Genomic DNA, 27675 nt, shown 5'->3' on the forward strand with positions numbered 1-27675 from the left:
GTTGTTGATGTGTGCAGAGGGTCCCTGGTTCGCGCCCGGGTATGGGCGAGGGGACGGTCTAAAGTTATACTGTTACACCAGCACAGTTTGTTTGGGGTTAGCACAATAGTGTGAAGGTTTCCTTTTTCTGTGTTTGTGTTATTTGATATTTGAAGACAGCTCCCAACATACAGTACTCTGTAGTGTAGAGACAGACAGGCAATGAAAAGGACACAGTGTAGTCTAAAGGCAAGTCATGACAATCTCTCATAATAGATCACATCCCTGATCATTAACCATGGGAAGAGCTGTGTGTGTCCCAAATGGCACCATATTCCCTGTAGTACATAACATAGGAAATAAGTTGTCATTTGGGATGCAGATAATGACACATATTTTATAGGCTTCATAAAACACAGACTGTAAACGTCTGGGTGATTTTGGAGACGAAAAGTTGAAGTATAAACATCATCAATGAAATGTCAATCAACTGGGTGTCTCTCGTGGAAACAACGAAGTTAGACTCAAAATGGATTTATTAGGAAGATGGAAAAGGTTTGTAGAATAGTGGATAAATCAATGCCCTACTAACACCCTGACTAGACCGGCCACATTGTGTGTGTGAGCATTGCTAAATAAATATACACAATCATGTTATTCAATAATTTCATCCAAACTGCCTCTCGCGCATCAATGGGCATCTGCGGAGCCAAGCTCTAAAATAGAACTTGGTTCTATTTGAAAATAAAATAAAATGGTATTTGTCAGATGCTTCATAAGCAACATGTGAAATACTTACTCACGGGTTCTTTTCAAGCAATGCTGTATTAAAGATACAAATTAAAATTAAAAATAGAAATAATGATGAGGAATAAATACACAATGAATAATGAACAACAATAACAAGTAAAAATAACATGGCTATATACAGGGAGTACCAGTACCGAGTCACTGTGCAGGGGTACGATGTAATCGAGGTAGCTATATACTGTACACATATAGTAGGGGTAAAGTGACTAGGCAACAGGATAGATGATACACAGCAGCAGCAGCGTATGTGGTGAGTGTGAAAGTCTGTGTGAGTGTGCGTTTGTGTGTGTGTGTGTGTGTGTGTGTGTGTGTGTGTGTTGGGGTGTCAGTGTAAGTATCAGGACATTTTCTGCCTCTGAAATCCTTGGACGGAACACCTAAGCATATTTAGTTAACAAACAGATTACCAACCATTTCGAATCTCACCGTACCTTCTCCGCTATGCAATCTGGTTTCAAAGCTGGTCATGGGTGCACCTCAGCCACGCTCAAGGTCCTAAACGAAATCATAACCGCCATCGATAAGAGACATTACTGTGCAGCAGCATTCATCGCCATGGCTAAGTCTTTCGACTCTGTCAATCACAACATTCTTATTGGCAGACACAACAGCCTTGGTTTCTCAAATGATTGCCTCGGTTGGTTCACCAACTACTTCTCTGATAGAGTTCAGTATGTCAAATCGGAGGGCCTGTTGTCCGGACCTCTGGCAGTCTCTATGGAGGTGCCACAGGGTTCAATTCTCGGGCCGACTCTCTTCTCTGTGTACATCAATGATGTCGCTCTCGCTGCTGGTGATTCTTTGATCCACCTCTTATGCAGACAACACCATTCTGTATAACTATTTCCGTGGCCTCCAACTGCAAGTAAAACTAAATGTATGCTCTTCAACCAGTCGCTGCCCGCACCTGCCCGCCCGTCCAACATGACTACTCTGGACGGTTCTGACTTAGAACATGTGGACAACTACAAATACCTAGGTGTCTGGTTAGACTGTAAACTCTCCTTCCAGACTCACATTAAACATCTCCAATCCAAAATTAAATCTAGAATCGGCTTCCTATTTCACAACAAAGCATCCTTCACTCATGCTGCCAAACATATCCTCGTAAAACTGACCATCCTACCGATTCTTGACTTCGGCGATGTCATTGACAAAATAGCCTCCAACACTCTACTCAACAAATTGGATGCAGTCTATCACAGTGCCATCCATTTTGTCACCAAAGCAACATATACTACCCACCACTGTGACCTGTATGATCTCGTTGGATGGCCTGTGCTTCATACTCGCCAAACCCACTGGCTCCAGGTCATCTACAAGTCTCTGCTAGGTAAAGCACTGCCTTATCTCAGCTGACTGGTCACCATAGCAGCAACCACCCATAGCACGCGCTACAGCAGGTATATCTCACTGGTCACCCCCAAAGCCAATTCATCATTTGGCCGCCTCTCCTTCCAGTTCTCTGCGTCCAATGACTGGAACCAACTGCAAAAATCTCTGAAGCTGGAGACTCTTACCTCCCTCACTAGGTTTAAGCACCAGCTGCAAGAGCAGCTCACAGATTACTGCACCTGTACATAGCTCATCTGTAAATAGCTCATCCAATCTACCTCATCCCCATACTGTATTTATTTATTTATTTATCTTGCTCCTTTCCACCACCGTATCTGAACTTGCACATTCATCTTCTGCACATCCTACCATTCCAGTGTTTAATTGCTATATTGTTAATACTTTGCCACCATGGCCTATTTATTGCTCTCTTTGCACATGCTGTATATATATCTTTCTTCTGTATTATTGATTGTTATTGAATTTATTATACATTTTTGGGTTGGAAAAACGCAGATATAAAGTATTTGTAGAAGATAATGGACCTATATATTTATTTTAGAACTAACAATCACCAAAATAAATGCTAGACAATCAGGGAGAATAGAAAATTCCCAAAACAATTAATTTAGCAATATTGATTTTTTGATTGTGTTTGTGCAAATGGACACAGTATTAGTCATGGAAATGCATAGAATTGCAGAAAATTAGCTCTAGCTATTTACTGCTGTCAAATGACCAAATCACCCTCTAGTGGCCTCATTGGTGGAATGTTAATAATATTTTTTTTAATTTCATAATAAATTAACCCTCCGAAAATCTGGTGTTTCTATGTCAAACATGTTGTTATTTTTCTGTCTCCTTTCATGTATATAAAGTGTATTATTGGAATGCAAACATGTTTTTTAATGTACATTTCAACTCTATATCTGACATGGTGCAGGTGTCTTATTTTGTTAAGGCCATCACCATGTGTTTGAAGTGTATACTTTTGTTTCGAAGTAGATTTGTTTAAGACTACCAAGAAACACTGTGTGACCCTGATTTAGCTCACTGTAGTAAAAGGTTAAATCTTCTCTCAGCTCCATGACAGAATATGTAGAATTGCAGGAAATTTGCTCTAAAACTGAAAAAGCGTATCTCATCTCCATGAATTTTTAAAAACAAATTACAAAAATGTTTATTTTTAAAGGTGGGCCTTTAATACTTTCTCTAAAATTCAGCCGCCGGAATGGACCGACCAAGTTCATTGCCACACACCCTGGTACACCCACCACTTAAGCCCCTTTTTGATTGAGAAAAAACCCTGAGTATGTGTCAGTGTGTGGGTAGAGTCTAGTGTGTGTGTGCATAGAGTCAGTGCAAGAGAGGGTCAATGCTGGTAGTCTGTGTAGCCATTTGATTAGCTATTTAGCAGTCTTGTTTAGCAGCATTATGGCTTGGGGTTAAAAGTTGTTCCTTTTGGTTCTCCCTGCTACCGCTTTCCATGCAGTAGTAGGTAGAACTATGGCTTGAGTGGCTGGATTCGTAGAACCTTCCTCTGACACCGCCTGGAATATAGGTCGTGGATGGCAGGGAGCTACGTTGATGTACTGGTCCCTACTCCCCACCATCTGTAGTGATTTGCAGTCGTGTGCCTTGCAGTTGCCATACCAATTTGTGATGCAGCCAATCAAGATACTCTCAATGGAGCAGCTGAAGAACTTTTTGAGGATCTGATTGCCAAATCTGTTCAGCCTCTTGACGGGAAAGAGGCACTGTCGTGCCCCGTTTACAACTGTGTTGGTGTATGAGGACCATGCTAATTCCTTAGTGATGTGGACACCGACGAAGTTGAAGCTGTTGACCCGCTACATTACAGCCCCATCAATGTGGATGGGAGCATGCTTGCCTCTCCGTATCCTGTAGTCCGCGATCAGCTCCTTTGTCTTGCTGACATTGAGGGATTGATGTCCTGGAACCACACTGCCAGGTCTCTGACCTCCTCCCATTAGTCTGCCACATCGTCGTTGGGGATCATTCCTACTACCATTGTGTCGTCAGCAAACTTAATGATTGTGTCGGAGTCATGCGTGGCCACACAGTAGTCACACCAGGAAGTCCAGGATCCAGTTACAGAGGGAGGTGTTCAGTCCCAGGGTCCAGAGCTTGGTTATGAGCTTGGACTATGGTGTTGAATGCTGAGCTGTAGTCAATGAAAAGTTTTTCTTACATAGATATTCCTTATTTACAGGTGGGTGAGGTCAGTGTGGAGTGAAATAGAGATGACCTCACCTGGGGATCTGTTTGGGTGGTATACACATTGGAGTGGGTCCAAGGGTGTCTGGGAGGATGGTGTTGATGTGAGCCATGACCAGACTTTCAAAGCATTTCATGTCTATAGATGTGAGTGCTATGGGGCGACCGTCATTTAGGCAGGTTACCTTGGTGTTCTTGGTCACGGAGACTATGGTGGTCAGCTCGAACCAAGTTGTTATGACAGACCGGGTCAGGGATAGGTTGAAAATGTCAGTGAGCGACTTTCCAGCTGGTCAACACATGCTCTGAGTACGTGCCCTGGTATTCCGTCTGGCCCGCAACATTGTGAATGTTAACCTCCGATATGTTAACCTGAGCATACTTACCCACGTGGGTAATCGAAAGATGAACGAGGAGAGAATCAAAGAAAACTAACAAAAAATGTTTCCCCTTTTATCTGTGGACTAATTGTCGGAGTAGAAACACGTGATTTTGTATGACTCAAAATGGGTTCAAAATGTTTATCTCCCAGGACAAAATGACTAGCAACAGTAAGCTAGATAAATATCCATGAATAATTATTGTGTGTTTTGACCTGTAACCAAATTAATATATTTTGTTCACAGTTGGCACACGCAGATGCACACGCGGATGCACACGCGGATGCACACGCGGATGCACACGCGGATATACACGCAGATGCACACGCAGATGCACACGCAGATGCACACGCAGATGCAGATGCACACGCAGATATACACGCGGGGCCGGTTTGGTCAAGGTGTGATAGCTTATTTACATTTACATTTTTTGTTTCTCAGGCTTAATTGGGAGTTTGTCATCTAATGACGCTGCTGGCCGTTTTGTTTGACATTTTCACCCTTGATTCGTGTCACTTTGGTTGAAAATGCCAAGCCTAACTTAATTAGATGACAAAGGGCTCAATACAACAAATCCCCACTTAGCAAAAAATCAGGATCCGTCAATATCAAATATGACATTATAAGTGAACTTCTCCCTGTGATCCTGAGAGGGAAAGAGAGATGGGGGGATATGCTAGAGGGGACAAGAGAGAGAGAGAGCGAGGGAGAGAGAGAGACGAAGGAGAGAGGGTGAGGAGGGTGCGAGAGACAGGAGAGAGAAATAGGAGAGAAAGAAAGAGAGAAATAAAGAAAGAGGGGTAGAGCAAGAGAAAGATAATTACACAGAGAGAGCTGTATTAATATCATACATTTGGCCTATTGATGCAATTACTGTTTGCTTGTCTGAAAGGCCTCCCTTTGTATTAAGCTAAATGACGGCATATAATCCATTGCAGTGCATTTGACAGGCTAAAGATTCTCGCATTTCAGGTCTATTGTGAAGAAAGTCTGACAGCATTTACCTGTATTGTGAGCTCGTGGCATAGTTAGCTAACCTTCATATAATACACACTGTCTGAGATTTGTTTTTAATCTGGTAACCATTGTTGAGAATTGATAACGATAGCATTATATTTCTGCAGGCTTTTACCTTTTGAGAGCCGGGATGTTTGGCTTTGTTGAGCATTTTAAAGAGCTCAAAATAAATAATGAATCTCCAAAAACATATGACCGGGAGACTGGATCAAGTCAGAACACGCACAGCGAAAGAAAGAAAGAGACAGCCCCGTGGTCATTACTTCCTCCTCTCTCCTCGCTCTGAGTATAAAAAAGAAAACATATTTTTGTCATTGTGTTGTTGTTATGACTGCTGTCTTCGAGGACAGCTCGGCACTTTAGATGGTTCTGGAACACTTAGTCCTCACTCCACCTTTTAGTTTAAAATTGCTGGCTTGAAATTTGCAGTAAAACTGGACATTTTCTCTCTGCCCCATGGTAAAATGAGTAGAATTTCATTAAATTAGTTATAAAATTGTAAAATTTTCTCTCCGCCCATGGCAAAATATGTAGATTTGCAGCTTTAAAACTGCAAGATTTGTGTGGGAGGAAGTTGAACCTCTTTCTTGATTGACTGACAGCTAATGTCCGTGGCCAAGTGAAATCCAAGACTCAAATGCTCCCAAACACATGGGCATGGTTCATTGGGGTTGCATGTGTGAGTAAGGGTGAGAAGGAGATGGAGAGGGAGCTGGAGCTGTTGCCTTTTATTCTCCACTATGCTACATGCTTCTTCTGCATGTTTTTTTATGCATCAATGAAACCTTGGCTTGAAGAGAGTCTAGTCTCCCCAGCAAACACACACTCTTGCACACATGCTTGAATGAAAATCACACACACACATACACACTAGAGGTCGACCGATTAATCGGAATGGCCTATTTCAAGTTTTCATAACAATCGGAAATCTGTGTTTTTGGGCGCCGATTTAAAAAAAATCTACATTACTTTTTTTTTTACACCTTTATTTAATCGTTATTTAACTAGGCAAGTCCGTTAAGAACACATTCTTATTTTCAATGACGGCCTAGGAATGAGGCAGAACGACAGATTTTTACCTTGTCAGCTCAGGGGAACCAATCTTGCAACCTTACAGTTAACTAGTCCAACGCTCTAACCACCTGCCTCAAGAGGACCTGTTACGCGAATGCAGTAAGCCAAGGTAAGTTGCTAGATAGCATTAAACTCATCTTATAAAAACAATCAACGACTGTCGTTGCTCCAATGTGTACTTAACCATAAACATCAATGCCTTTCTTAAAATCAATACACAAGTATACATTTTTAAACCTGCATATTTAGCTAAAAGAAATCCAGGTTAGCAGGCAATATTAACCAGGTGAAATTGTGTCACTTCTGTTGCGTTCATTGCACGCAGAGTTAGGGTATATGCAACAGTTTGGGCCGCCTGGCTCTTTGCGAACTAATTTGCCAGAATTTTGCGTAATTATGACATAACATTGAAGGTTGTGCAATGTAACGGGAATATTTAGACTCATGGATGCCACCCGTTAGATAAAATACGGAACGGAATAAACATTTTGTTTTCGAGGTGATAGTTTCCGGATCTGACCTAAGGCTCGTATTTCTGTGTGTTTATTATAGTTAAGTCTATGATTTGATATTTGATAGAGCAGTCTGACTGAGGGGTGGTAGGCAGCAGCAGGCTCGTAATAGTCCAAGGTATATGGTTTAGAGAGAAATAGTCGACGCGTTATAATTCCTGTAATAACTTGCGACTGAACTTGAAAGGGGTTCCTTCGTTATTTTACTGTTCATGTCTTCCATAGAGAATGTCTTGATCTACTTCAAATAAGGTCTGCGTTTCGTGCTTAAACCGCCTCTGCGTTTTGATACCCGTGTAAATCTCAGTAGGATAAGGTAACGTTTGTCAAAATATTTTCATAAATCCACTCTACAGAAAAAATGATCTTCGCTTATATTTAGCCAATATTGATCAGTTACCTTGTCCTATGGATATCTACACAGGTATAAAATTGGCAAGGTGGTGTAAGCATACACGAAACACAGACCTTATTTTAAGTGAATCTAAAAATATCCTATGGAATAAATTAATGAAGGAACTGCTTTTCAGATTTTGCTAGGTGTCATGGGAATTATAACTCGCACTTTGGTTGTCAATTCTTACCATGTCCATTATTAAAATAGGATTTCCTGCATATAGAAATTACAGTTTTTGTTTTCAAAATTCATCACAGGTAACTTAAACTTTTTATTCAAACAGCTGAGAGTATTTGTCTCCTAAGCAGACTCTTCAGTATCATTGTCACTTCAGAGCTGTGTGTGTGTTTTACAGATGGCAGAGAAAAGCAGAGCACCAGTGTGGGACTATTACATGGAATTGGCACCAGGGAAAGCAAGGTGTCTTATTTGTGATAAAGATGTAAGCATGGGGTCAGCAACGGCTAAATCAAAAAATACCATCAACCTGTGGAATCACCTTAAGAACACCCATCCAAAAGCCCATATGTATTATATTAAGTTAAAATAAAAGTATTGTTGCAATTGTCATTATTACATAAATGTATATATATACATTTTTTTTAAATGGTTGATTAATCGATATCGGCTTTTTTGTCCTCCAACAATCGGTATCGGTATCGGCGAAAAAAAAAAAATCATAATTGGTCGACCTCTAATACACACACGCTTGCACACACACACACACACACACACACACACACACACACACACACACACACACACACACACACACACACACACACACTTCCTCTGCCCCCTTTGAACCCTCCACCGCCTCCTAAGCCACCTGCCAGCCAGAGACAGTAATGGTGTGTGAGGGGAAATGATCAGTGTCTGTGGGGCAGAATGAAAAAATGAAAGAAAGAAAGAAACAGCCCCTGGATCATTTCTTCATTCTCTCTCCTCTGGCTGTTGTCTTTGAGAACAGCTCAGCTCTGTAGAGATTTCTGAAACACTCAGTCCTCATTCCACCTTTTAGTTTAAAATGGCTGCCGTCGGCTGTGTGAAAGCTGTTGTTGTCGTAAGGCGGTAGATGAGATGACAGGCTCTCACCCCTCTCTTTATTAGTGTAATAGTAGAGGGTCAAATAAGGTGACACAGTCATCTTCTTAAACAGAGCTAGACCATGAATAACACATTTTTACTGCTTAGGCTATATTCTGCCTGCAGCTGTCTACTGGCTAGAGCATGGATTGAATGGGATGGAAAGGGTGGGGGGGTGGGGATTGCATGGGTTGAGTTTGAAACTCTTTCTTGATTGACTGACAGCGAAGGTCCTTGGAAAAGTGTAATCCAAGACTTGAATGCCCCCAAACACACACGTTCAAACACTTATACACAGTTGTGTAGGCCTACTGCTACATACAGTACCCTTGATTTGAACTACATTCTTTAACCTTGACTAAACAGCTGATTTAGACATCTTCACAGATAATACAAGTGAGCAGTTTCTACCTGGACCCCAGAGTTTGTTGAAACCCCCATTATTTGTTTTTCTTTCATTTTTTTTTATCCTCCTGTATTCTCCTGTATTTTGAATTTCTGCAATGCAGAGGAGGAGTCCTTTAGGGTTGCATGTGTGAGTAAGCATGAGAAGGAGAGAGAGATGGAGAGGAAGGAGTCCTTTAGGGTTGCATGTGTGAGTAAGCATGAGAAGGAGAGAGAGATGGAGAGGAAGGAGTCCTTTAGGGTTGCATGTGTGAGTAAGCATGAGAAGGAGAGAGAGAGAGATGGAGAGGGAGCTGTTGCCTGTTTTATTCTCCTCTATGCTACATGCTTCTGCATGGTTTTTTTATGCACCAATGAAACCTTGGCCTGAAGCAGAACGAGTCCAGTCTCCCCAGCAAACACACTCTTGGATACACGGTTGCATGAAAAGCACACACACACACACACACTCGCGCACAGACACACACACACACAATCACACACACACACACACACACACACACACACACACACACACACACACACACACACACACACACACACACACACACACACACACACACACACTTCCTCTGCCCCCTTTGAACCCTCCACCGCCTCCTAAGCCACCGTCCAGCCAGAGACATTAATGGTGTGTGAGGAGAAATGATCAGTGTCTGTGTGAAGCAGTGTCCCGTGTCTCTGGAGATCACACACACCGCCACCAGGGTCAAGAGGCAATTAAACCTGAGTGAGGAGGATAGGCCGTATTACTGAGCAGGAAACTCAGGCAGTGGGTGGGTCGGTTTGTGTGTGTACATGTGCGTGTGTTCAGACAGGAAACAGGCAGGCCACATCCGCCCCAAGGGTTGTTAACCCTAATCTGTGGAGGCACTAGCCAAGCTAATCACTAATCTGGCTGGTGGAAAAGATGCAACTAGCAGAGTGGCTTAAGCTGGTTCAGACCAGGCACCAAGGACCAGGGGGCAGCTCTCTACTCTCACTGTATAGGCTAAGTGACCAAAGTGATTAATAAGTAGAATTGATTTAACAGACTGGGGAGTTTTGTTATAGAACATGGAAGACAAGTAGTGCTAACAAAATGTCTAGCCAAGATATATTATATTATTATTCCCATTGCATTGATTTTCCCAAGGATAGATTAACATACATGAATGTATCTTCCTTAAATTAACATTATTTTCTAGGGTTGAAAAGTTCCGGTAACTTTCCCAAAATTCCCAGTTTATCCAAAAATTGGGGATAGAGGATTCCGGATGTCCTATTTGTTCCCTCCTGATATCGGGAATCAGGATTTATGGAATACCTGGGAATTTTGGGAAAATTACTGGAATTGTACAACCCTATTCTTTACCAAGATTAGATGGTAGGCATGTGAATGGGGTGAGTCAGAATGATAGCTCTTTGGAACTCATCCTCTGTTCTCACATTCTTCTAGAAATTCTCTATTTCAACCTCCTTACACCCCGAAGTACACATATATAACTATCACAAATCTCTGACACCTCTCTCTCAGGTGCTTCCAGTCTTACAGTTTGGCTCTTTCAGAAACAAGATAACAGGTGTAAGATATACCTACAAAAGGGCACTGCCAAAGTGAACAAGAATGAGATAATGTACTTATTATCAGCTAGAGAAAGTGTGTAAAAGAGCAAAAATCTCTCTGACAGAACTCTGCCATAGGGAAACGAATGGAGGGCGGTTTCTCTCTTTTGGCTGGATGTGATTGGTGTATTATTTACAAGATAAGATGCATAGTCTCCCTGTTGCATTTTAAACCTTGTTGCTACCATGCTGACTCTGGGTTAGAGCTAACTGTAGTGACATTCAGAGAGAGAGAGAGAGAGAGAGAGAATGAGGCAAAAAGGAAGAGGCAGAAGGAGAGAGGGAGAATGCAAGAGGAGAGAGGGAGAGAGAGACAGTGGTAGACAAAGAGAGGTAGAGGTGGAGAGAAAGAGAGATAATGAGAGAGAGGGAGGGAAGAGAGAGGGGGGACAGAGAGAGAGCAAGAGTATGTGAAAACAAAAGCCTCTCTCCATCGTGTTCTAATACCTATCATCACTCAGGGCCTCCACTCAACTTGCACTTTTCTCCTTCATTTTAGAGAGGGGGTGAGGGAGTGCTGAGGAGAATGGGAGAGAGATGACACAAAGGAGAATTTACTGACATGTGTTTGCAACTACTGTGTTGCATCTCCTGTTGTTGTGTTTGATTGTCTCTGTCTGGACCCAAAGGTCTTTACTACCTCTCCTACTGACAGAGGGAGAAAGGCCCCATGAAAAGTAAATAATCCTGGCAATATGACTACTAGAGATTTTAGCAGAAAATAATTTCCTTGCCCTTTAGTTTGAGTGTCTAAATTTCCAGCATGGTCATAGTAAACATTACATCCATTGTGTGTGTGTGTGTGTGTGTGTGTGTGTGTGTCACAGTCACGGTCAGCCCACTAACACCACACCATAGAAAAATTACATCTACAAAGGGCAGAAACAAACCACATGGGAACAGACCCAAGTAAATAACACAAGACAAAATAACACAATAACACAAGAGATGAACAGCATGGAAAAGTGAAACTTGCTGGCACTCACATATCCTCACAATAAGGAAGGCTACTGGCTGTAAGCCTACAAAACAAGCAACATGTTTTATAAGATGCTGGCCTCATCTGCCCTGCTCCCCTGTTTCTCCGCCCATTCAAACTAACCTCATTGTGATGAGGACGATGATGAAGAGAAGATGAGGATGATGATGAAGAGGAGAACAATAATCATAAATTGCTGGTTGACGAGAAAAAAACATTGTTCATCCATATGTATTCTCTGCATATTGCTCTCGGTTGATGTGATAGGGACACTACTCTCCCACATGCTCTTGAATGAACTATAACTTGCCCCGCAGCCAACTTTTCTAGGACTACACCCGTTCATGCTTGATAAGCCCTTTTTCCCCCGGGTTCGTTTGAATATTATTATATTTTACATTTGTGTGACTGTCCTTGTTTATCAGTGTTTTGTTACTTGTCATGTTTTGGGTTTCTTGTGGACAACAGGAGGGGCAGCTGTTGTTTCTGAAAAAGCTAATAGGGATCAAAATGAACAAATGAACAACTGGTTGCACGCCTGCTTGGCTATGGTTTTGCCCAGGGAGCGGTTCAAGGTATTTCCACCTCTTTCTGCCAGTGTTCTGTAAACTGATGGCCAGAGTGTCCATTTTGGATTGAGTTGATTTTGATTAGGGTTTCTTGGTAGAAATTCATTTTTGTATTTTTTGTATTGGTAAGTCATATTTGCCTATTTTGCTGTAATAATAAGGCTTTTAATTCCTACCACTGCTACCACTATTCTATGGCGGGTGTGGGTTGTAACTGCATCCAAGAATTGCTTGTGACCACTTTAATTAACACAAACAGCACCTTCACTAGTAATCATTCAGAGTGTTTCTACATTCAGATTAGTTTTTCACAGCGCTAGCACATTTCCCATTTTGTTCACCCACTGCTTGTGATGACTCGATCCCCTGCAGAAAATAGTTGTTAGGATGTCCCGGGAACATCAGGTTGTATTAGGGTCCCCTGGACATCCCTGGGACCTTCCCTGTTTGCTAGATACAGTTGAAGTCAGAAGTTTACATACACCTTAGCCAAATACATTTAAATTCAGTTTTTCACAATTCCTAACATTTAATCAGAGTAAAAAATCCCTGGCTTAGGTCAGTTAGGATCACCACTTTATTTTAAGAATGTGAAATGTCAGAATAATAGTGGAGAGAATGATTTATTTCATCTTTTATTACTTTCATCACATTCCCAGTGGGTAAGAAGTTTACATGCACTCAATTAGTATTTAGTAGCATTGCCTTTAAATTGTTTAACTTGGGTCAAACTTTCGGGTAGCCTTCCACAAGCTTCCCACAATAAGTTGGGTGAATTTTGGCCCATTCCTCCTGACAGAGCTGATGTAACTGAGTCAGGATGGTATGCCTCTTTGCTCACACACGCTTTTTCAGTTCTGTCCACACATTTTCTATGGGATTGTGGTCAGGACTTTGTGATGGCCACTCCAATACCTTGAGTTTGTTGTCCTTAAGCCATTTTTCCACAACTTTGGAAGTATGCTTGGGGTCATTGTCCATTTGGAAGACTCATTTGCGACCAAGCTTTAACTTCCTGACTGATGTCTTGAGATGTTGCTTCAATATATCCACATAATGTTCCTGCCTCATGATGCCATCTATTTTGTGAAGTGCACCAGTTCCTCCTGCAGCAAAACACCCCCACAACATGATGCTGCCATGAACATACTTCACGGTTGGGATGGTGTTCTTCGGCTTGCAAACCTCACCCTTTTTCCTCCAAAGATAACGATGGTCATTATGGCCAAGCAGTTCTATTTTTGTTTCATCAGACCAGAGGACATTTCTCCAAAAAGTATGATGTTTGTCCCCATGTGCAGTTGCAAACCGTAGTCTGGCATTTTTATGGCAGTTTTGGAGCAGTGGCTTCTTCCTTGCTGAGTGGCCTTTCAGATTTTGTCGATATAGGACTCATTTTACAATGGATATAGATACTTTTATACCTGTTTCCTCCAGCATCTTTACAAGGTCCTTTGCTGTTGTCCTGGGATTGATTTGCACTTTTCGAACCAAAGTACGTTCGTCTCTAGGAGACAGAACGCGTCTCCTTCCCGAGCGGTATGATGGCTGCGTGGTCCCATGGTGTTTATACTTGCGTACTGTTGTTTCTACAGATGAACGTGGCATTTGGAAATTGCTCCCAAGGATGAACCAGACTTGTCTGGAGGTCTACAATTTTTTTTCTGAGTTGTTGGCTGATTTATTTTGATTTTCCCATGATGTCAAGCAAAGAGGCAGTGAGTTTGAAGGTAGGCCTTAAAATACATCCACAGGTACACCTCCAATTGACTCAAATGATGTCAATTAGCCTATCAGAAGCTTCTAAATTCATGACACCATTTTCTGGAATATTCCAAGCTGTGTATGTAAACTTATGACCCACTGGAATTGTGATACAATGAATTATAAGGGAAATAATCTGTCTGTAAATAATTTTTGGAAAAATGACTTGTGTCATGCACAAAATAGATGTCCTAACCGACTTGCCAAAACTATAGTTTGTTTCCAAGAAATGTGTGGAGTGGTTGAAAACGGGTTTTAATGACTCCAACCTAAGTGTATGTAAACTTCTGACTTCAACTCTATTAAGATATCTTGTTTTGTTTTTCATGCTGAAAGGTCTCTTTTATACAAAGCCTCACTCTATTTCTTCACACATCGCTTAGCTTGATAGAATTTATTTCATAGAGCTGTGGAGGATAATGTAATTGTCACCCGGCCTTAGATTTAGGGATATTGCATTATGAGAGAGAATCATCCTCACTTTCTTAGCTTTTAATTAAGTATGCAGATTCAATAGAGTTTTATTCGAAGTCAATCAAGATTTAATGGATTATTTTTATTAGTTTATGAAAAAAAAAACTTTTCAAAGGGAAGAGCATGTGCATTATTCATTGGTGATATCAGAAGAATGTATTAGAGGTCGACCGATTATGATTTTTCAACGCCGATACCGATCATTGGATGACCAAAAAAGCCGATACCGATTAATCGGCCAATTTTTAATTTTTTAAAAATTTGTAATAATGACAATTACAACAATACTGAATGAACACTTATTTTAACTTAATATAATACATCAATGAAATCAATTTAGCCTCAAATAAATAATGAAACATGTTCAATTTGGTTTAAATAATGCAAAAACAAAGTGTTGGAGAAGAACGTAACATGTGCCAATATGCAATATGTACCATGTATGTGCCAAGTAAAAATGTGTGCCATTTAAAAATGTGTGCCATGTACAATATGTGCCATGTAAAAAAGCTAACGTTTAAGTTCCTTGCTCAGAACATGAGAACCTATGAAATTTGGTGGTTCCTTTTAACATGAGACTTCAATATTCCAAGGTAAGAGGTTTTAGGTTGTAGTTAACATAGTATTTATAGGACTGACTATACCATTTGTATTTCATATACCTTTGACTATTGGATGTTCTTATAGGCACTATAGTATTGCCAGTGTAACAGTATAGCTTCCGTCCCTCTCCTCGCCCTTACCTGGGCTCGAACCAGGAACACATCGACAACAGCCATGCTCGAAGCAACGTTACCCATCGCTCCACAAAAGCTGCGGCCCTTGCAGCGCAAGGGAAATAACTACTCCAAATCTAAAAGCGAGTGACGTTTGAAACAGTATTAGCGCACACCCAGCTAACTAGCTATCCATTTCACATTGGTTACACCAGCCATTAGGCTGATAGGCTTGAAGTCATAAACAGCGCTGTGCTTGCGAAGAGCTGCTGGCAAAATGCACGAAAGTGCTGTTTGAATGAATGATTACGGGCCTGCTGCTGCTCAGTCAGACTGCTCTATCAAATCAGACTTAATTACAACATAATAACACACAGAAATACGAGCCTTTGGTCATTAATATGGTAGAATCCAGAAACTATCATTTCATTTATTATTTCAGTGAAATACGGAACCGTTCGGTATTTTATCTAATGGGTGGCATCCCTAAGTTTAAATATTCTTGTTACATTGCACAACCTTCAATGTTATGTCATAATTACGTACAATTCTGGCAAATTAGTTCACAATGAGCCAGGCAGCCCAAACTGTTGCATATACCCTGACTCTGCGTGCAATGAATGCAAGAGAAATCACACAATTTCACCTGGTTAATATTGCCTGCTAAACTGGATTAGTAGTTATAACTAGTGATTATGATTGATTGTTTTTTATAAGATAAGTTTAATGCTAGCTAGCAATTTACCTTGGCTTCTACTGCATTCGTGTAACAGGCAGGCTCCTCGTGGAGTGCAATGGTTATAGTGTAGGACTAGTTAACTGTGACAAGGTGAAAATCTGTCGTTCTTCCCCTGAACAAGGCAGTTAATCCACTGTTCCTAGGCTGTCATTGAAAATAAGAATGTGTTCTTAACTGACTTGCCTAGTTAAATAAATGTATAAAAAAAGTAAAACATTTGTAAAAAAAATACAGATTTCCGATTGTTATGAAAACTTAAAATCGGCCCTAATTAATCGGCCATTCCGATTAATCGGTCAACCTCTGGAATGTATGACTGAGAGAAGAGAACTTAATGATGTTCTTGACTTCGATACATGATTTGTGCACTTTTCACTGTGACTCATCTTACTACTGGAAAGATACAGCAGGTAGGAAGTGTATCGCTGCTGACCCCAGGCCAGCCCCGACCTCCAAACGATGAGCTCTAACCCCTGTATGACCTATGTCTGGTGTTCTATAGCCTTGACCTCTAACCCCTGGTCTTTGTCTGTATTCTACAGGTGATCCAGCGCAGGGAAGATGGCTCGGTCAACTTCTTCAGAGGATGGGACTCCTATCGTGAGGGATTTGGCAAGATCACTGGAGAACACTGGCTAGGTAAGTGTGTGTGTGTCTGACTTGTGCGTTAACGATCAATAAGTACCTTGGCACAGTTCTTGGTTCCAGGACCATTGCAGAGTGTGGGATAGTGGTTTGAGTGCTGGTAAAATACGAACGTAGTGTGGTTGGTCGTGGTGGATGGGTGGGCGTATCATGCGAACTACTAGCAACTTAAATGTTGCGAAGTCGAATCTCCTCATGGACAACTTTAGCATTTTAGCTAATTAGCAAATTTTCAACTACTTACTACTTTTTAGCTACTTTGGAACTACTTAGCATGTGAGCTAACACTTCCACTAACCCTAACCTTAAACATTTCAGCTAACCCTTTCTCCAACCCTAAACTTAACCCTAACCCCTAACCCTAAACCCTAACCTTAACCCCTAGCCTAGCTAGTGTTAGCAAGCTAACTAACCTTAGCATCCTAGCCACCTAGCTAAAATGTCTTACATATTGTCCGTTTTGCAAATTCATAACATATAATACGAAATGTAATGTATAACATATCATACAAAATGGGTGATGGACACCCACAAATTAATATATGCCATACGAAATGTAACATATCATACTAGATGGCGCATTGTGGGTTTACATAAAGAATAATAGGAAATGCTCAGAGACCAGGTTGTAAATGAGCAGAGGAAATGGGTTTTGAGGTAGCTCCTTGATTACTCATCTAACCAAATGTAACCACAAATACAGCAGGTTATTGTGAGAGCACCACAGAGTACTCTTCCTCTTCCACATTCAGTGGGGTAGTTGACTGCTTAGCCACCACCACCCCTCGGACCAAACATGAACTATAAAAAGGTGTACAGGCTGGACAGTGCTTTACTAGCTGCTCATCTTTCTCTTTCTTTCTCTCTCACACCCCCTCTCTCTATCAATCTATTTCACTCCCTCACATTCTCTCTATCACTCTCACTCACTCTCTTTCAATTCAATTCAATTTTAGGGCTTTGTTGGCATGGGAAACATATGTTAACATTGCCAAAGCAAGTGAACTAGATAATAAATAAAAGTGAAAAAAACAATAAATAAACAGTAAACATTACACAAAAGTTCCAAAATAATAAAGACATTTCAAATGTCATATTATGTGCAAATAGTTAAAGTACAAAAGGGAAAATAAATAAACAAAAATATGGGTTGCATTTACAACAGTGTTTCTTCACTGGTTTCCCTTTTCTTGAGGGAAATATGTGTCTCTAATATGGTCATACATTTATCAGGAGGTTAGGAAGTGCAGCTCAGTTTCCACCTCATTTTGTGGGCAGTGTGCACATAGCATGCCTTCTCTTGAGAGCCAGGTCTGCCTACGGCTGCCTTTCTCAGTAGCAAAGCTATGCTCACTGAGTCTGTACATAGTCAAAACTTTGCTTAAGTTTGGGCCAGTCACAGTGGTCAGGTATTCTGCTGCTGTGTACTCTCTGTTAAGGGCCAAAAGGAATTATTGGTTGGTGAGCGGACCCAAGACCACACAACTTTAAAGGACAATGGGTTCTAGAACTGATTCAACTATTTTTAGCCAGATCATAATTGTTATGTCAAATTGTATTTTCCTTTTGATGGCATAGAAGGTCCTTCTTGCCTTGTTTCTCAGATCATTCACAGCTTTGTGGAAGTTACCTGTGGCACTGATGTTTAGGCCGAGGTACGTGTACGCTTGTGTGCTCTAGGGCAACGGTGTCTAATTTGTATTCGTGGTCCTGGCAACTGGACTTTTTTACATCCATGATTTATATGTCAATGAGTTAGCGAGGGCACTAGAACAGTGTGCAGCACCTGGCCTCACCCTACTAGAATCTGAAGTCAAATGTCTGTTTGCTGATGATCTGGTGCTTCTGTGCAGAAGATCTAGGTTCTGCTGTAGGCCCTCCTTGCTTAGAGAGAGAGAGAGAGAGAGAGAGAGAGAGAGACTCCAATTCCTCCTCCACAGTAACTAAACACAACAGCCTCTGAATACCCCTACTCATAAACAGATCAATATTGTTGACAAGTTTATAATATGCAAACTCAACCCTCAGTCTCGCTGCCAACATTTCCACCACATCCACAGAGCCCTGTCCCCGAATACTGTTATTTTGGGTCTTCCATATCGCTAATTTTGCTGCCCCTAACACAAACTTAAGCAACACAACTACACCCTTTTGACTGAACCTGTACTTTGGCCCAAATATATACAGTTGGGAAGAGAAAACCTCTCCCAACGTTGAGAACCAATCAGTGATCAGTTCAATCATCCCGACCAACCTGGGACACAGTAAAAAAGATGTGCCAGAGATTCAGACTCAACACAGAATGGACACCCTTCCCCAACAGTAGGGTCCAGGTGTACCAGATGCATGTTGGTGGCTATAGCTCCATGTATTATCCTCCATTGGAGGTCAGCTGTCCTCTTATCAATAGACAGTTTATATAATGATCGCCAACAGCCTTTTGGAGAGGCACCTGGACCAAGCACATCCGCCCACCTCGTCAATTTTATCCCTTCCAGGGAAGAGGCATGGGACACCTTTACACATGTTCTGTACATGGCCTTCTTTACCACCTACTTGAACTCCCCCAGCTCCGGGTTATCGAAGGAAAGCAGCATCCCCACGTCCTCCTCAAATGCCTCCATCGCAGCACTAACAGAGAGACAGGGGGCAGTGGAAGAGAAAGAGAGAGAGAGACAGGGGGCAGTGGAAGAGAAAGAGAGAGAGAGACAGGGGGCAGTGGAAGAGAAAGAGAGAGAGAACAGGCAGTGGAAGAGAAAAAGAGAGAGAGAGACAGGGGGCAGAAGAAAGAGAGAGAGAGACAGGGGGCAGTGGAAGAGAAAGAGAGAGAGAGACAGGGGGCAGTGGAAGAGAAAGAGAGAGAGAGAGACAGGGGGCAGTGGAAGAGAAAGAGAGAGAGACAGGGGCAGGGAAGAGAAAGAGAGACAGGGGGCAAAGAGAGAGAGAGAAGAGAAAGAGAGAGAGAGACAGGGGCAGTGGAAGAGAAAGAAGAGAAGAGAAAGAGAGAGAGAGACAGGGAAGCAGAAAGAGAAGAGAAAGAGAGAGAGAAAGACAGAGAGAGAGACAGGGGCAGTGGAAGAGAAAGAGAGAGAGAGACAGGGGCAGTGGAAGAGAAAGAGAGAGAGAGACAGGGGCAGTGGAAGAGAAAGAGAGAGAGAGACAGTGGAAGAGAAAGAGAGAGAGAGGGGCAGTGGAAGAGAAAGAGAGAGAGAGACAGGGGCAGTGGAAGAGAAAGAGAGAGAGAGACAGGGGCAGTGGAAGAGAAAGAGAGAGAGAGACAGGGACAGGGGGCAGTGGAAGAGAAAAAGAGAGAGAGAGACAGGGGGCAGTGGAAGAGAAAGAGAGAGAGAGACAGGGGGCAGTGGAAGAGAAAAAGAGAGAGAGAGACAGGGGCAGTGGAAGAGAAAGAGAGAGAAAGAGACAGAAAGGGGCAGTGGAAGAGAAAGAGAGAGAGAGACAGGGGGCAGTGGAAGAGAGAAAGAGAGAGAGAGAGGGGGGGGGTGGAAGAGAAAGAGAGAGAGACAGGGGCAGTGAAAGAGAGAGAAAGCAGAGAAGAGAGAGACAGAGGAGACAGTGGAAGAGAAAGAGAGAGAGAGACAGGGGGCAGTGGAAGAGAAAGAGAGAGAGACAGGGGGCAGTGGAAGAGAAAGAGAGAGAGAAAGACAGGGGCAGTGGAAGAGAAAGAAGAGACAGGGGCAGTGGAAGAGAAAGAGAGAGAGAGACAGGGGGCAGTGGAAGAGAAAAGAAAGAGAGACAGGGAGCAGTGGAAGAGAAACAGAGAGAGAAAGACAGGGGCAGGAAGAGAAAGAGAGAGAAAGACAGGGGGCAGTGGAAGAGAAAAGAGAGAAAAAAGAAGAGAAAGAGACAGGGGGCAGTGGAAGAGAAAGAGAGAGAGAGACAGGGGGCAGTGGAAGAGAAAGAGAGAGAGACAGGGGGCAGTGGAAGAGAAAGAGAGAGAGAGACAGGGGCAGTGGAAGAGAAAGAGAGAGAGAGACAGGGGGCAGTGGAAGAGAAAGAGAGAGAGAGAGACAGGGGCAGTGGAAGAGAAAGAGAGAGAGAGACAGGGGCAGTGGAAGAGCAGTGGAAGAGAAAGAGAGAGAGACAGGGGCAGTGGAAGAGAAGAGAGAGAGAGACAGGGGGCAGTGGAAGAGAAAGAGAGAGAGACAGGGGCAGTGGAAGAGAAAGAGAGAGAGAGACAGGGGCAGTGGAAGAGAAAAAGAGAAGAGACAGGGGGCAGTGGAAGAGAAAGAGAGAGAGAGAGACAGGGGCAGTGGAAGAGAAAGAGAGAGAGAGACAGGGGGCAGGAAGAGAAAGAGAGTGGAAGAGAAAGAAGAGAAAGAGAGACAGACAGGGGCAGTGGAAGAGAGAAGAGAGAGGGGGAGAAGAGAAAGGGGGCAGGGCAGTGGAAGAGAAAAGAGAGAGAGAGACAGGGGGCAGTGGAAGAGAAAGAGAGAGAGAGACAGGGGGCAGTGGAAGAGAAAGAGAGAGAGAGACAGGGGGCAGTGGAAGAGAGGGGGCAGTGGAAGAGAAAGAGAGAGAGAGACAGGGGGCAGTGGAAGAGAAAGAGAGAGAGACAGGGGGCAGTGGAAGAGAAAAAGAGAGAGAGAGACAGGGGGCAGTGGAAGAAAAAGAGAGAGAGAGACAGGGGCAGTGGAAGAGAAAGAGAGAGAGAAAGACAGGGGCAGTGGAAGAGAAAGAGAGAGAGAGACAGGGGCAGTGGAAGAGAGAAAAGAGAGAAGACAGGGGGCAGTGGAAGAGAAAGAGAGAGAGAGACAGGGGCAGTGGAAGAGAAAGAGAGAGAAAGACAGGGGACAGGGGGCAGTGGAAGAGAAAGAGAGAGACAGACAGGGGCAGTGGAAGAGAAAGAGAGAGAGAGACAGGGGGCAGTGGAAGAGAAAGAGAAGAGAGACAGGGGGCAGTGGAAGAGAAAGAGAGAGGAGCAGGGGAAGAGAAAGAGAGAGAGAGACAGGGGGCAGTGGAAGGAAGAGAAAGAGAGAGAGAGACAGGGGCAGTGGAAGAGAAAGAGAGAGAGAGACAGGGGGCAGTGGAAGAGAAAGAGGAAGGGGGCAGTGGAAGAGAGAGAGAGAGAGACAGGGGCAGTGGAAGAGAAAGAGAGAGAGACAGGGGGCAGTGGAAGGAAGAGAAAGAGGGAGAGAGAGAGAGGGGCAGTGGAAGAGAAAAGAGAGAGAGAGACAGGGGGCAGTGGAAGAGAAAGAGAGAGAGAGACAGGGGGCAGTGGAAGAGAAAGAGAGAGAGAAAGACAGGGGGCAGTGGAAGAGAAAGAGAGAGAGAGACAGGGGCAGTGGAAGAGAAAGAGAGAGAGACAGGGGGCAGTGGAAGAGAAAGAGAGAGAGAAAGACAGGGGGCAGAGAAGAGCAGTGGAAGAGAGAGAGAGACAGGGGGCAGTGGAAGAGAAAGAAGAGAGAGACAGGGGGCAGTGGAAGAGAAAGAGAGAGAGAGACAGGGGCAGTGGAAGAGAAAAGAGAAGGGGCAGAAGAGAAAGAGAGAGAGACAGGGGCAGTGGAAGAGAAAGAAAGAGAGAGAGAGACAGGGGGCAGTGGAAGAGAAAGAGAGAGAGAGACAGGGGCAGGGGGTGGAAGAGAAAGAGAGAGAGAGACAGGGGGAAGAGAAAGAGAGAGAGAAAGACAGGGGGCAGTGGAAGAGAAAGAGAGAGAGAGACAGGGGCAGTGGAAGAGAAAGAGAGAGAGAGACAGGGGGCAGTGGAAGAGAAAGAGAGAGAGAGACAGGGGGCAGTGGAAGAGAAAGAGAGAGAGAGACAGGGGCAGTGGAGAGAGAAAGAAGAGAGAAAGACAGGGGGCAGTGGAAGAGAAAGAGAGAGAGAAAGAAGAGAAAGAGAGAGAGAGACAGGGGGCAGTGGAAGAGAAAAGAGAGAGAAAGAAGAGAGAGAAAGACAGGGGCAGTGGAAGAGAAAGAGAGAGAGACAGGGGGCAGTGGAAGAGAAAGAGAGAGAGACAGGGGGCAGTGGAAGAGAAAGAGAGAGAGAGACAGGGGGCAGAGAGGCAGTGGAAGAGAAAGAGAGAGAGAAAGAAGCAGTGGAAGAGAAAGAGAGAGAGACAGGGGGCAGTGGAAGAGAAAGAGAGAGAGAGACAGGGGCAGTGGAAGAGAAAGAGAGAGAGAGACAGGGGCAGTGGAAGAGAAAGAGAGAGAGAGACAGGGGCAGTGGAAGAGAAAGAGAGAGAGAGACAGGGGCAGTGGAAGAGAAAGAGAGAGAGACAGGGGCAGTGGAAGAGAAAGAGAGAGAGAGACAGGGGGCAGGAAGAGAAAGAGAGAGAGACAGGGGGCAGTGGAAGAGAAAGAGAGAGAGACAGGGGGCAGTGGAAGAGAAAGAGAGAGAGAGACAGGGGCAGTGGAAGAGAAAGAGAGGAAGAGAAAGAAGAGAGAGAAAGACAGGGGGCAGTGGAAGAGAAAGAGAAAGAGAGAGACAGGGGCAGTGGAAGAGAAAGAGAGAGAGAAAGACAGGGGCAGTGGAAGAGAGAAAGAGAGAGAGAAAGACAGGGGGCAGTGGAAGAGAAAGAGACAGGGGGCAAAGACAGAGAGGGCAGTGGAAGAGAAAGAGAGAGAGAGACAGGGGGCAGTGGAAGAGAAAGAGAGACAAAGACAGGGGGCAGTGGAAGAGAAAGAGAGAGAGAGACAGGGGCAGTGGAAGAGAAAAGAGAGAGAGAGACAGAGGAGCAGTAGAAGAGAAAGAGAGGGCAGTGGAAGAGACAGAGGGGCAGTGGTGGAAGAGAAAGAGAGAGAGAGACAGGGGGCAGTGGAAGAGAAAGAGAGAGAGAGACAGGGGCAGTGGAAGAGAAAGAGAGAGAGAGACAGGGGCAGTGGAAGAGAAAGAGAGAGAGAGACAGGGGCAGTGGAAGAGAAAGAGAGAGAGAGACAGGGGCAGTGGAAGAGAAAGAGAGAGAGAGACAGGGGGAAAGGAAGAGAAAGAGAGAGAGAGACAGGGGCAGTGGAAGAGAAAGAGAGAGAGAGACAGGGGGCAGTGGAAGAGAAAGAGAGAGAGAGACAGGGGCAGTGGAAGAGAAAGAGAGAGAGACAGGGGGCAGTGGAAGAGAAAGAGAGAGAGAGAGCAGGAAGGGCAGTGGAAGAGAAAGAGAGAGAGAGACAGGGGGCAGTGGAAGAGAAAGAGAGAGAGACAGACAGGGGCAGTGGAAGAGAAAGAGAGAGAGAGACAGGGGGCAGTGGAAGAGAAAGAGAGAGAGAGACAGGGGGCAGTGGAAGAGAAAGAGAGAGAGAGACAGGGGCAGTGGAAGAGAAAGAGAGAGAGAGACAGGGGCAGTGGAAGAGAAAGAGAGAGAGAGACAGGGGGCAGTGAAAAGAAGAGAGACAAGTGGAAGAGAGAGAGACAGGGGCAGTGGAAGAGAAAAGAGAGAGAGAGACAGGGGGAAGTGGAAGAGAGAAGAGAGAGAGAGACAGGGGCAGTGGAAGAGAAAGAGAGAGAGAGACAGGGGCAGTGGAAGAGAAAGAGAGAGAGATACAGGGGCAGTGGAAGAGAAAGAGAGAGAGAGACAGGGGGCAGTGGAAGAGAAAGAGAGAGAGAGACAGGGGGCAGTGGAAGAGAAAGAGAGAGAGAGACAGGGGGCAGTGGAAGAGAAAGAGAGAGAGAGACAGGGGGCAGTGGAAGAGAAAGAGAGAGAGACAGGGGCAGTGGAAGAGAAAGAGAGAGAGAGACAGGGGCAGTGGAAGAGAAAGAGAGAGAGACAGGGGCAGTGGAAGAGAAAGAGAGAGAGAGACAGGGGCAGTGGAAGAGAAAGAAGAGAGAGAGACAGGGGCAGTGGAAGAGAAAGAGAGAGAGAGACAGGGGCAGTGGAAGAGAAAGAGAAAGAGAGAGACAGGGGGCAGTGGAAGAGAAAGAGAGAGAGAGACAGGGGCAGTGGAAGAGAAAGAGAGAGAGAAGAGAAACAGGGGCAGTGGAAGAGAAAGAGAGAGAGAGACAGGGGGCAGTGGAAGAGAAAGAGAGAGAGAGACAGGGGGCAGTGGAAGAGAAAGAGAGAGAGAGACAGGGGGCAGTGGAAGAGAAAGAGAGAGAGAGACAGGGGGCAGTGGAAGAGAAAGAGAGAGAGAGACAGGGGCAGTGGAAGAGAAAAAGAGAGAGAGAGACAGGGGCAGTGGAAGAGAAAGAGAGAGAGAGACACAGACAGGGGGCAGTGGAAGAGAAAGAGAGAGAGAGACAGGGGCAGTGGAAGAGAAAGAGAGAGAGAGACAGGGGGCAGTGGAAGAGAAAGAGAGAGAGAGACAGGGGGCAGTGGAAGAGAAAGAGAGAGAGAGAGACAGGGGCAGTGGAAGAGAAAGAGAGAGAGAGACAGGGAGCAGTGGAAGAGAAAGAGAGAGAGACAGGGGGCAGTGGAAGAGAAAGAGAGAGAGAGACAGGGGGCAGTGGAAGAGAAAGAGAGAGAGAGAGACAGGGGGCAGTGGAAGAGAAAGAGAGAGAGACAGGGGGCAGTGGAAGAGAAAGAGAGAGAGAGACAGGGGGCAGTGGAAGAGAAAGAGAGAGAGAGACAGGGGCAGTGGAAGAGAAAGAGAGAGAGACAGGGGGCAGTGGAAGAGAAAGAGAGAGAAAGACAGGGGGCAGTGGAAGAGAAAGAGAGAGAGAGACAGGGGCAGTGGAAGAGAAAGAGAGAGAGAGACAGGGGGCAGTGGAAGAGACAGCGGCAGTGGAAGAGAGAGAGAGAGGGGGCAGTGGAAGAGAAAGAGAGAGAGAGACAGGGGCAGTGGAAGAGAAAAGAGAGAGAGAGACAGGGGCAGTGGAAGAGAAAGAGAGAGAGAGACAGGGGGCAGTGGAAGAGAAAGAGAGAGAGAGACAGGGGCAGTGGAAGAGAAAGAGAGAGAGAGACAGGGGGCAGTGGAAGAGAAAGAGAGAGAGAGACAGGGGCAGTGGAAGAGAAAGAGAGAGAGAGACAGGGGGCAGTGGAAGAGAAAGAGAGAGAGAAAGACAGGGGGCAGTGGAAGAGAAAGAGAGAGAGAGACAGGGGGCAGTGGAAGAGAAAGAGAGAGAGAGACAGGGGGCAGTGGAAGAGAAAGAGAGAGAAAGACAGGGGGGCAGTGGAAGAGAAGTGGAAGAGAGAGAGAGAGACAGGGGCAGTGGAAGAGAAAGAGAGAGAGAGACAGGGGGCAGTGGAAGAGAAAGAGAGAGAGAAAGACAGGGGGCAGTGGAAGAGAGAGAGAGAGAGAGAGAAAGACAGGGGCAGTGGAAGAGAAAAGAGAGAGAGACAGGGGCAGTGGAAGAGAAAGAGAGAGAGAGACAGGGGGCAGTGGAAGAGAAAGAGAGAGAGAGACAGGGGGCAGTGGAAGAGAAAGAGAGAGAAGAGACAGGGGGCAGTGGAAGAGAAAGAGAGAGAGAGACAGGGGGCAGTGGAAGAGAAAGAGAGAGAGAGACAGGGGGCAGTGGAAGAGAAAGAGAGAGAGAGACAGGGGGCAGTGGAAGAGAAGTGGAAGAGAAAGAGAGAGAGAGACAGGGGGCAGTGGAAGAGAAAGAGAGAGAGAGACAGGGGCAGTGGAAGAGAAAGAGAGAGAGAGACAGGGGGCAGTGGAAGAGAAAGAGAGAGAGACAGGGGCAGTGGAAGAGACAGGGGGCAGTGGAAGAGAAAAGAGAGAGAGACAGGGGGCAGTGAAGAGAAAGAGAGAGAGAGACAGGGGCAGTGGAAGAGAAAGAGAGAGAGAGACAGGGGGCAGTGGAAGAGAAAGAGAGAGAGAGACAGGGGGCAGTGGAAGAGAAAGAGAGAGAGAGAAGGGGCAGTGGGAAGAGAAAGAGAGAGAAAAGACAGGGGGCAGTGGAAGAGAAAGAGAGAGAGAGACAGGGGGCAGTGGAAGAGAAAGAGAGAGAAAGACAGGGGCAGTGGAAGAGAAAAAAGAGAGAGAGACAGGGGGCAGTGGAAGAGAAAGAGAGAGAGAGACAGGGGGCAGTGGAAGAGAAAGAGAGAGAGAAAGACAGGGGGCAGTGGAAGAGAAAGAGAGAGAGAGGGGGGGCAGTGGAAGAGAAAGAGAGAGAGAAAGACAGGGAGCAGTGGAAGAGAAAGAGAGAGAGAGACAGGGGGCAGTGGAAGGAAGAGAAAGAGAGAGACAGGGGGCAGTGGAAGAGAAAGAGAGAGAGAGACAGGGGGCAGTGGAAGAGAAAGAGAGAGAGAGACAGGGGGCAGTGGAAGAGAAAGAGAGAGAGAGACAGGGGCAGTGGAAGAGAAAGAGAGAGAGAGACAGGGGCAGTGGAAGAGAAAAGAGAGAGAAAGACAGGGGGCAGTGGAAGAGAAAGAGAGAGAGAGACAGAGGGACAGTGGAAGAGAAAGAGAGAGAGACAGGGGGAAGAGAAAGAGAGAGAGAGACAGGGGCAGTGGAAGAGAAAGAGAGAGAGAGACAGGGGCAGTGGAAGAGAAGAAGAGAGAGAGAGAGACAGGGGGCAGTGGAAGAGAAAGAGAGAGAGAGACAGGGGGCAGTGGAAGAGAAAGAGAGAGAGAAAGACAGGGGGCAGTGGAAGAGAAAGAGAGAGAGAGACAGGGGCAGTGGAAGAGAAAGAGAGAGAGAGACAGGGGCAGTGGAAGAGAAAAGAGAGAGAGACAGGGGGCAGTGGGAAGAGAAAGAGAGAGAGAGGGGGCAGTGGAAGAGAAGAGAGAGAGAGACAGGGGACAGAAGAGAAAGAGAGTGGAAGACAGGGGGCAGTGGAAGAGAAAGAGAGAGAGAGACAGGGGGCAGTGGAAGAGAAAGAGAGAGAGAGACAGGGGCAGTGGAAGAGAAAGGAAGAGAAAGAGAGAGAGACAGGGGGCAGTGGAAGAGAAAGAGAGAGAGAGACAGTGGAAGGGGCAGTGGAAGAGAAGAGAAAGAGAGAGAGACAGGGGCAGTGGAAGAGAAAGAGAGAGAGAGACAGGGGGCAGTGGAAGAGAAAGAGAGAGAGAGACAGGGGCAGTGGAAGAGAAAGAGAGAAGAGAAAGAGGGACAGGGGTGGAAG

General features: G+C 44.9%; 1 protein-coding gene across 2 annotated transcripts in view; it reads left to right on the forward strand.

Moving 5' to 3' along the window:
* Positions 1-27675, forward strand: part of LOC115120737 (fibrinogen C domain-containing protein 1-like) — a 241946-nt gene that overhangs the window by 141351 nt on the left and 72920 nt on the right. For both annotated transcript variants that reach the window (XM_029649730.2, XM_029649723.2), the window contains one exon: positions 16622-16718. In XM_029649730.2, coding sequence (XP_029505590.1) covers positions 16622-16718 — 97 coding nt within the window. The remainder of the gene's footprint in view (positions 1-16621; positions 16719-27675) is intronic.

This window comes from Oncorhynchus nerka, linkage group LG4 (genome assembly GCF_034236695.1).
Source record: "Oncorhynchus nerka isolate Pitt River linkage group LG4, Oner_Uvic_2.0, whole genome shotgun sequence".
Classification (NCBI taxonomy): domain Eukaryota; kingdom Metazoa; phylum Chordata; class Actinopteri; order Salmoniformes; family Salmonidae; genus Oncorhynchus; species Oncorhynchus nerka.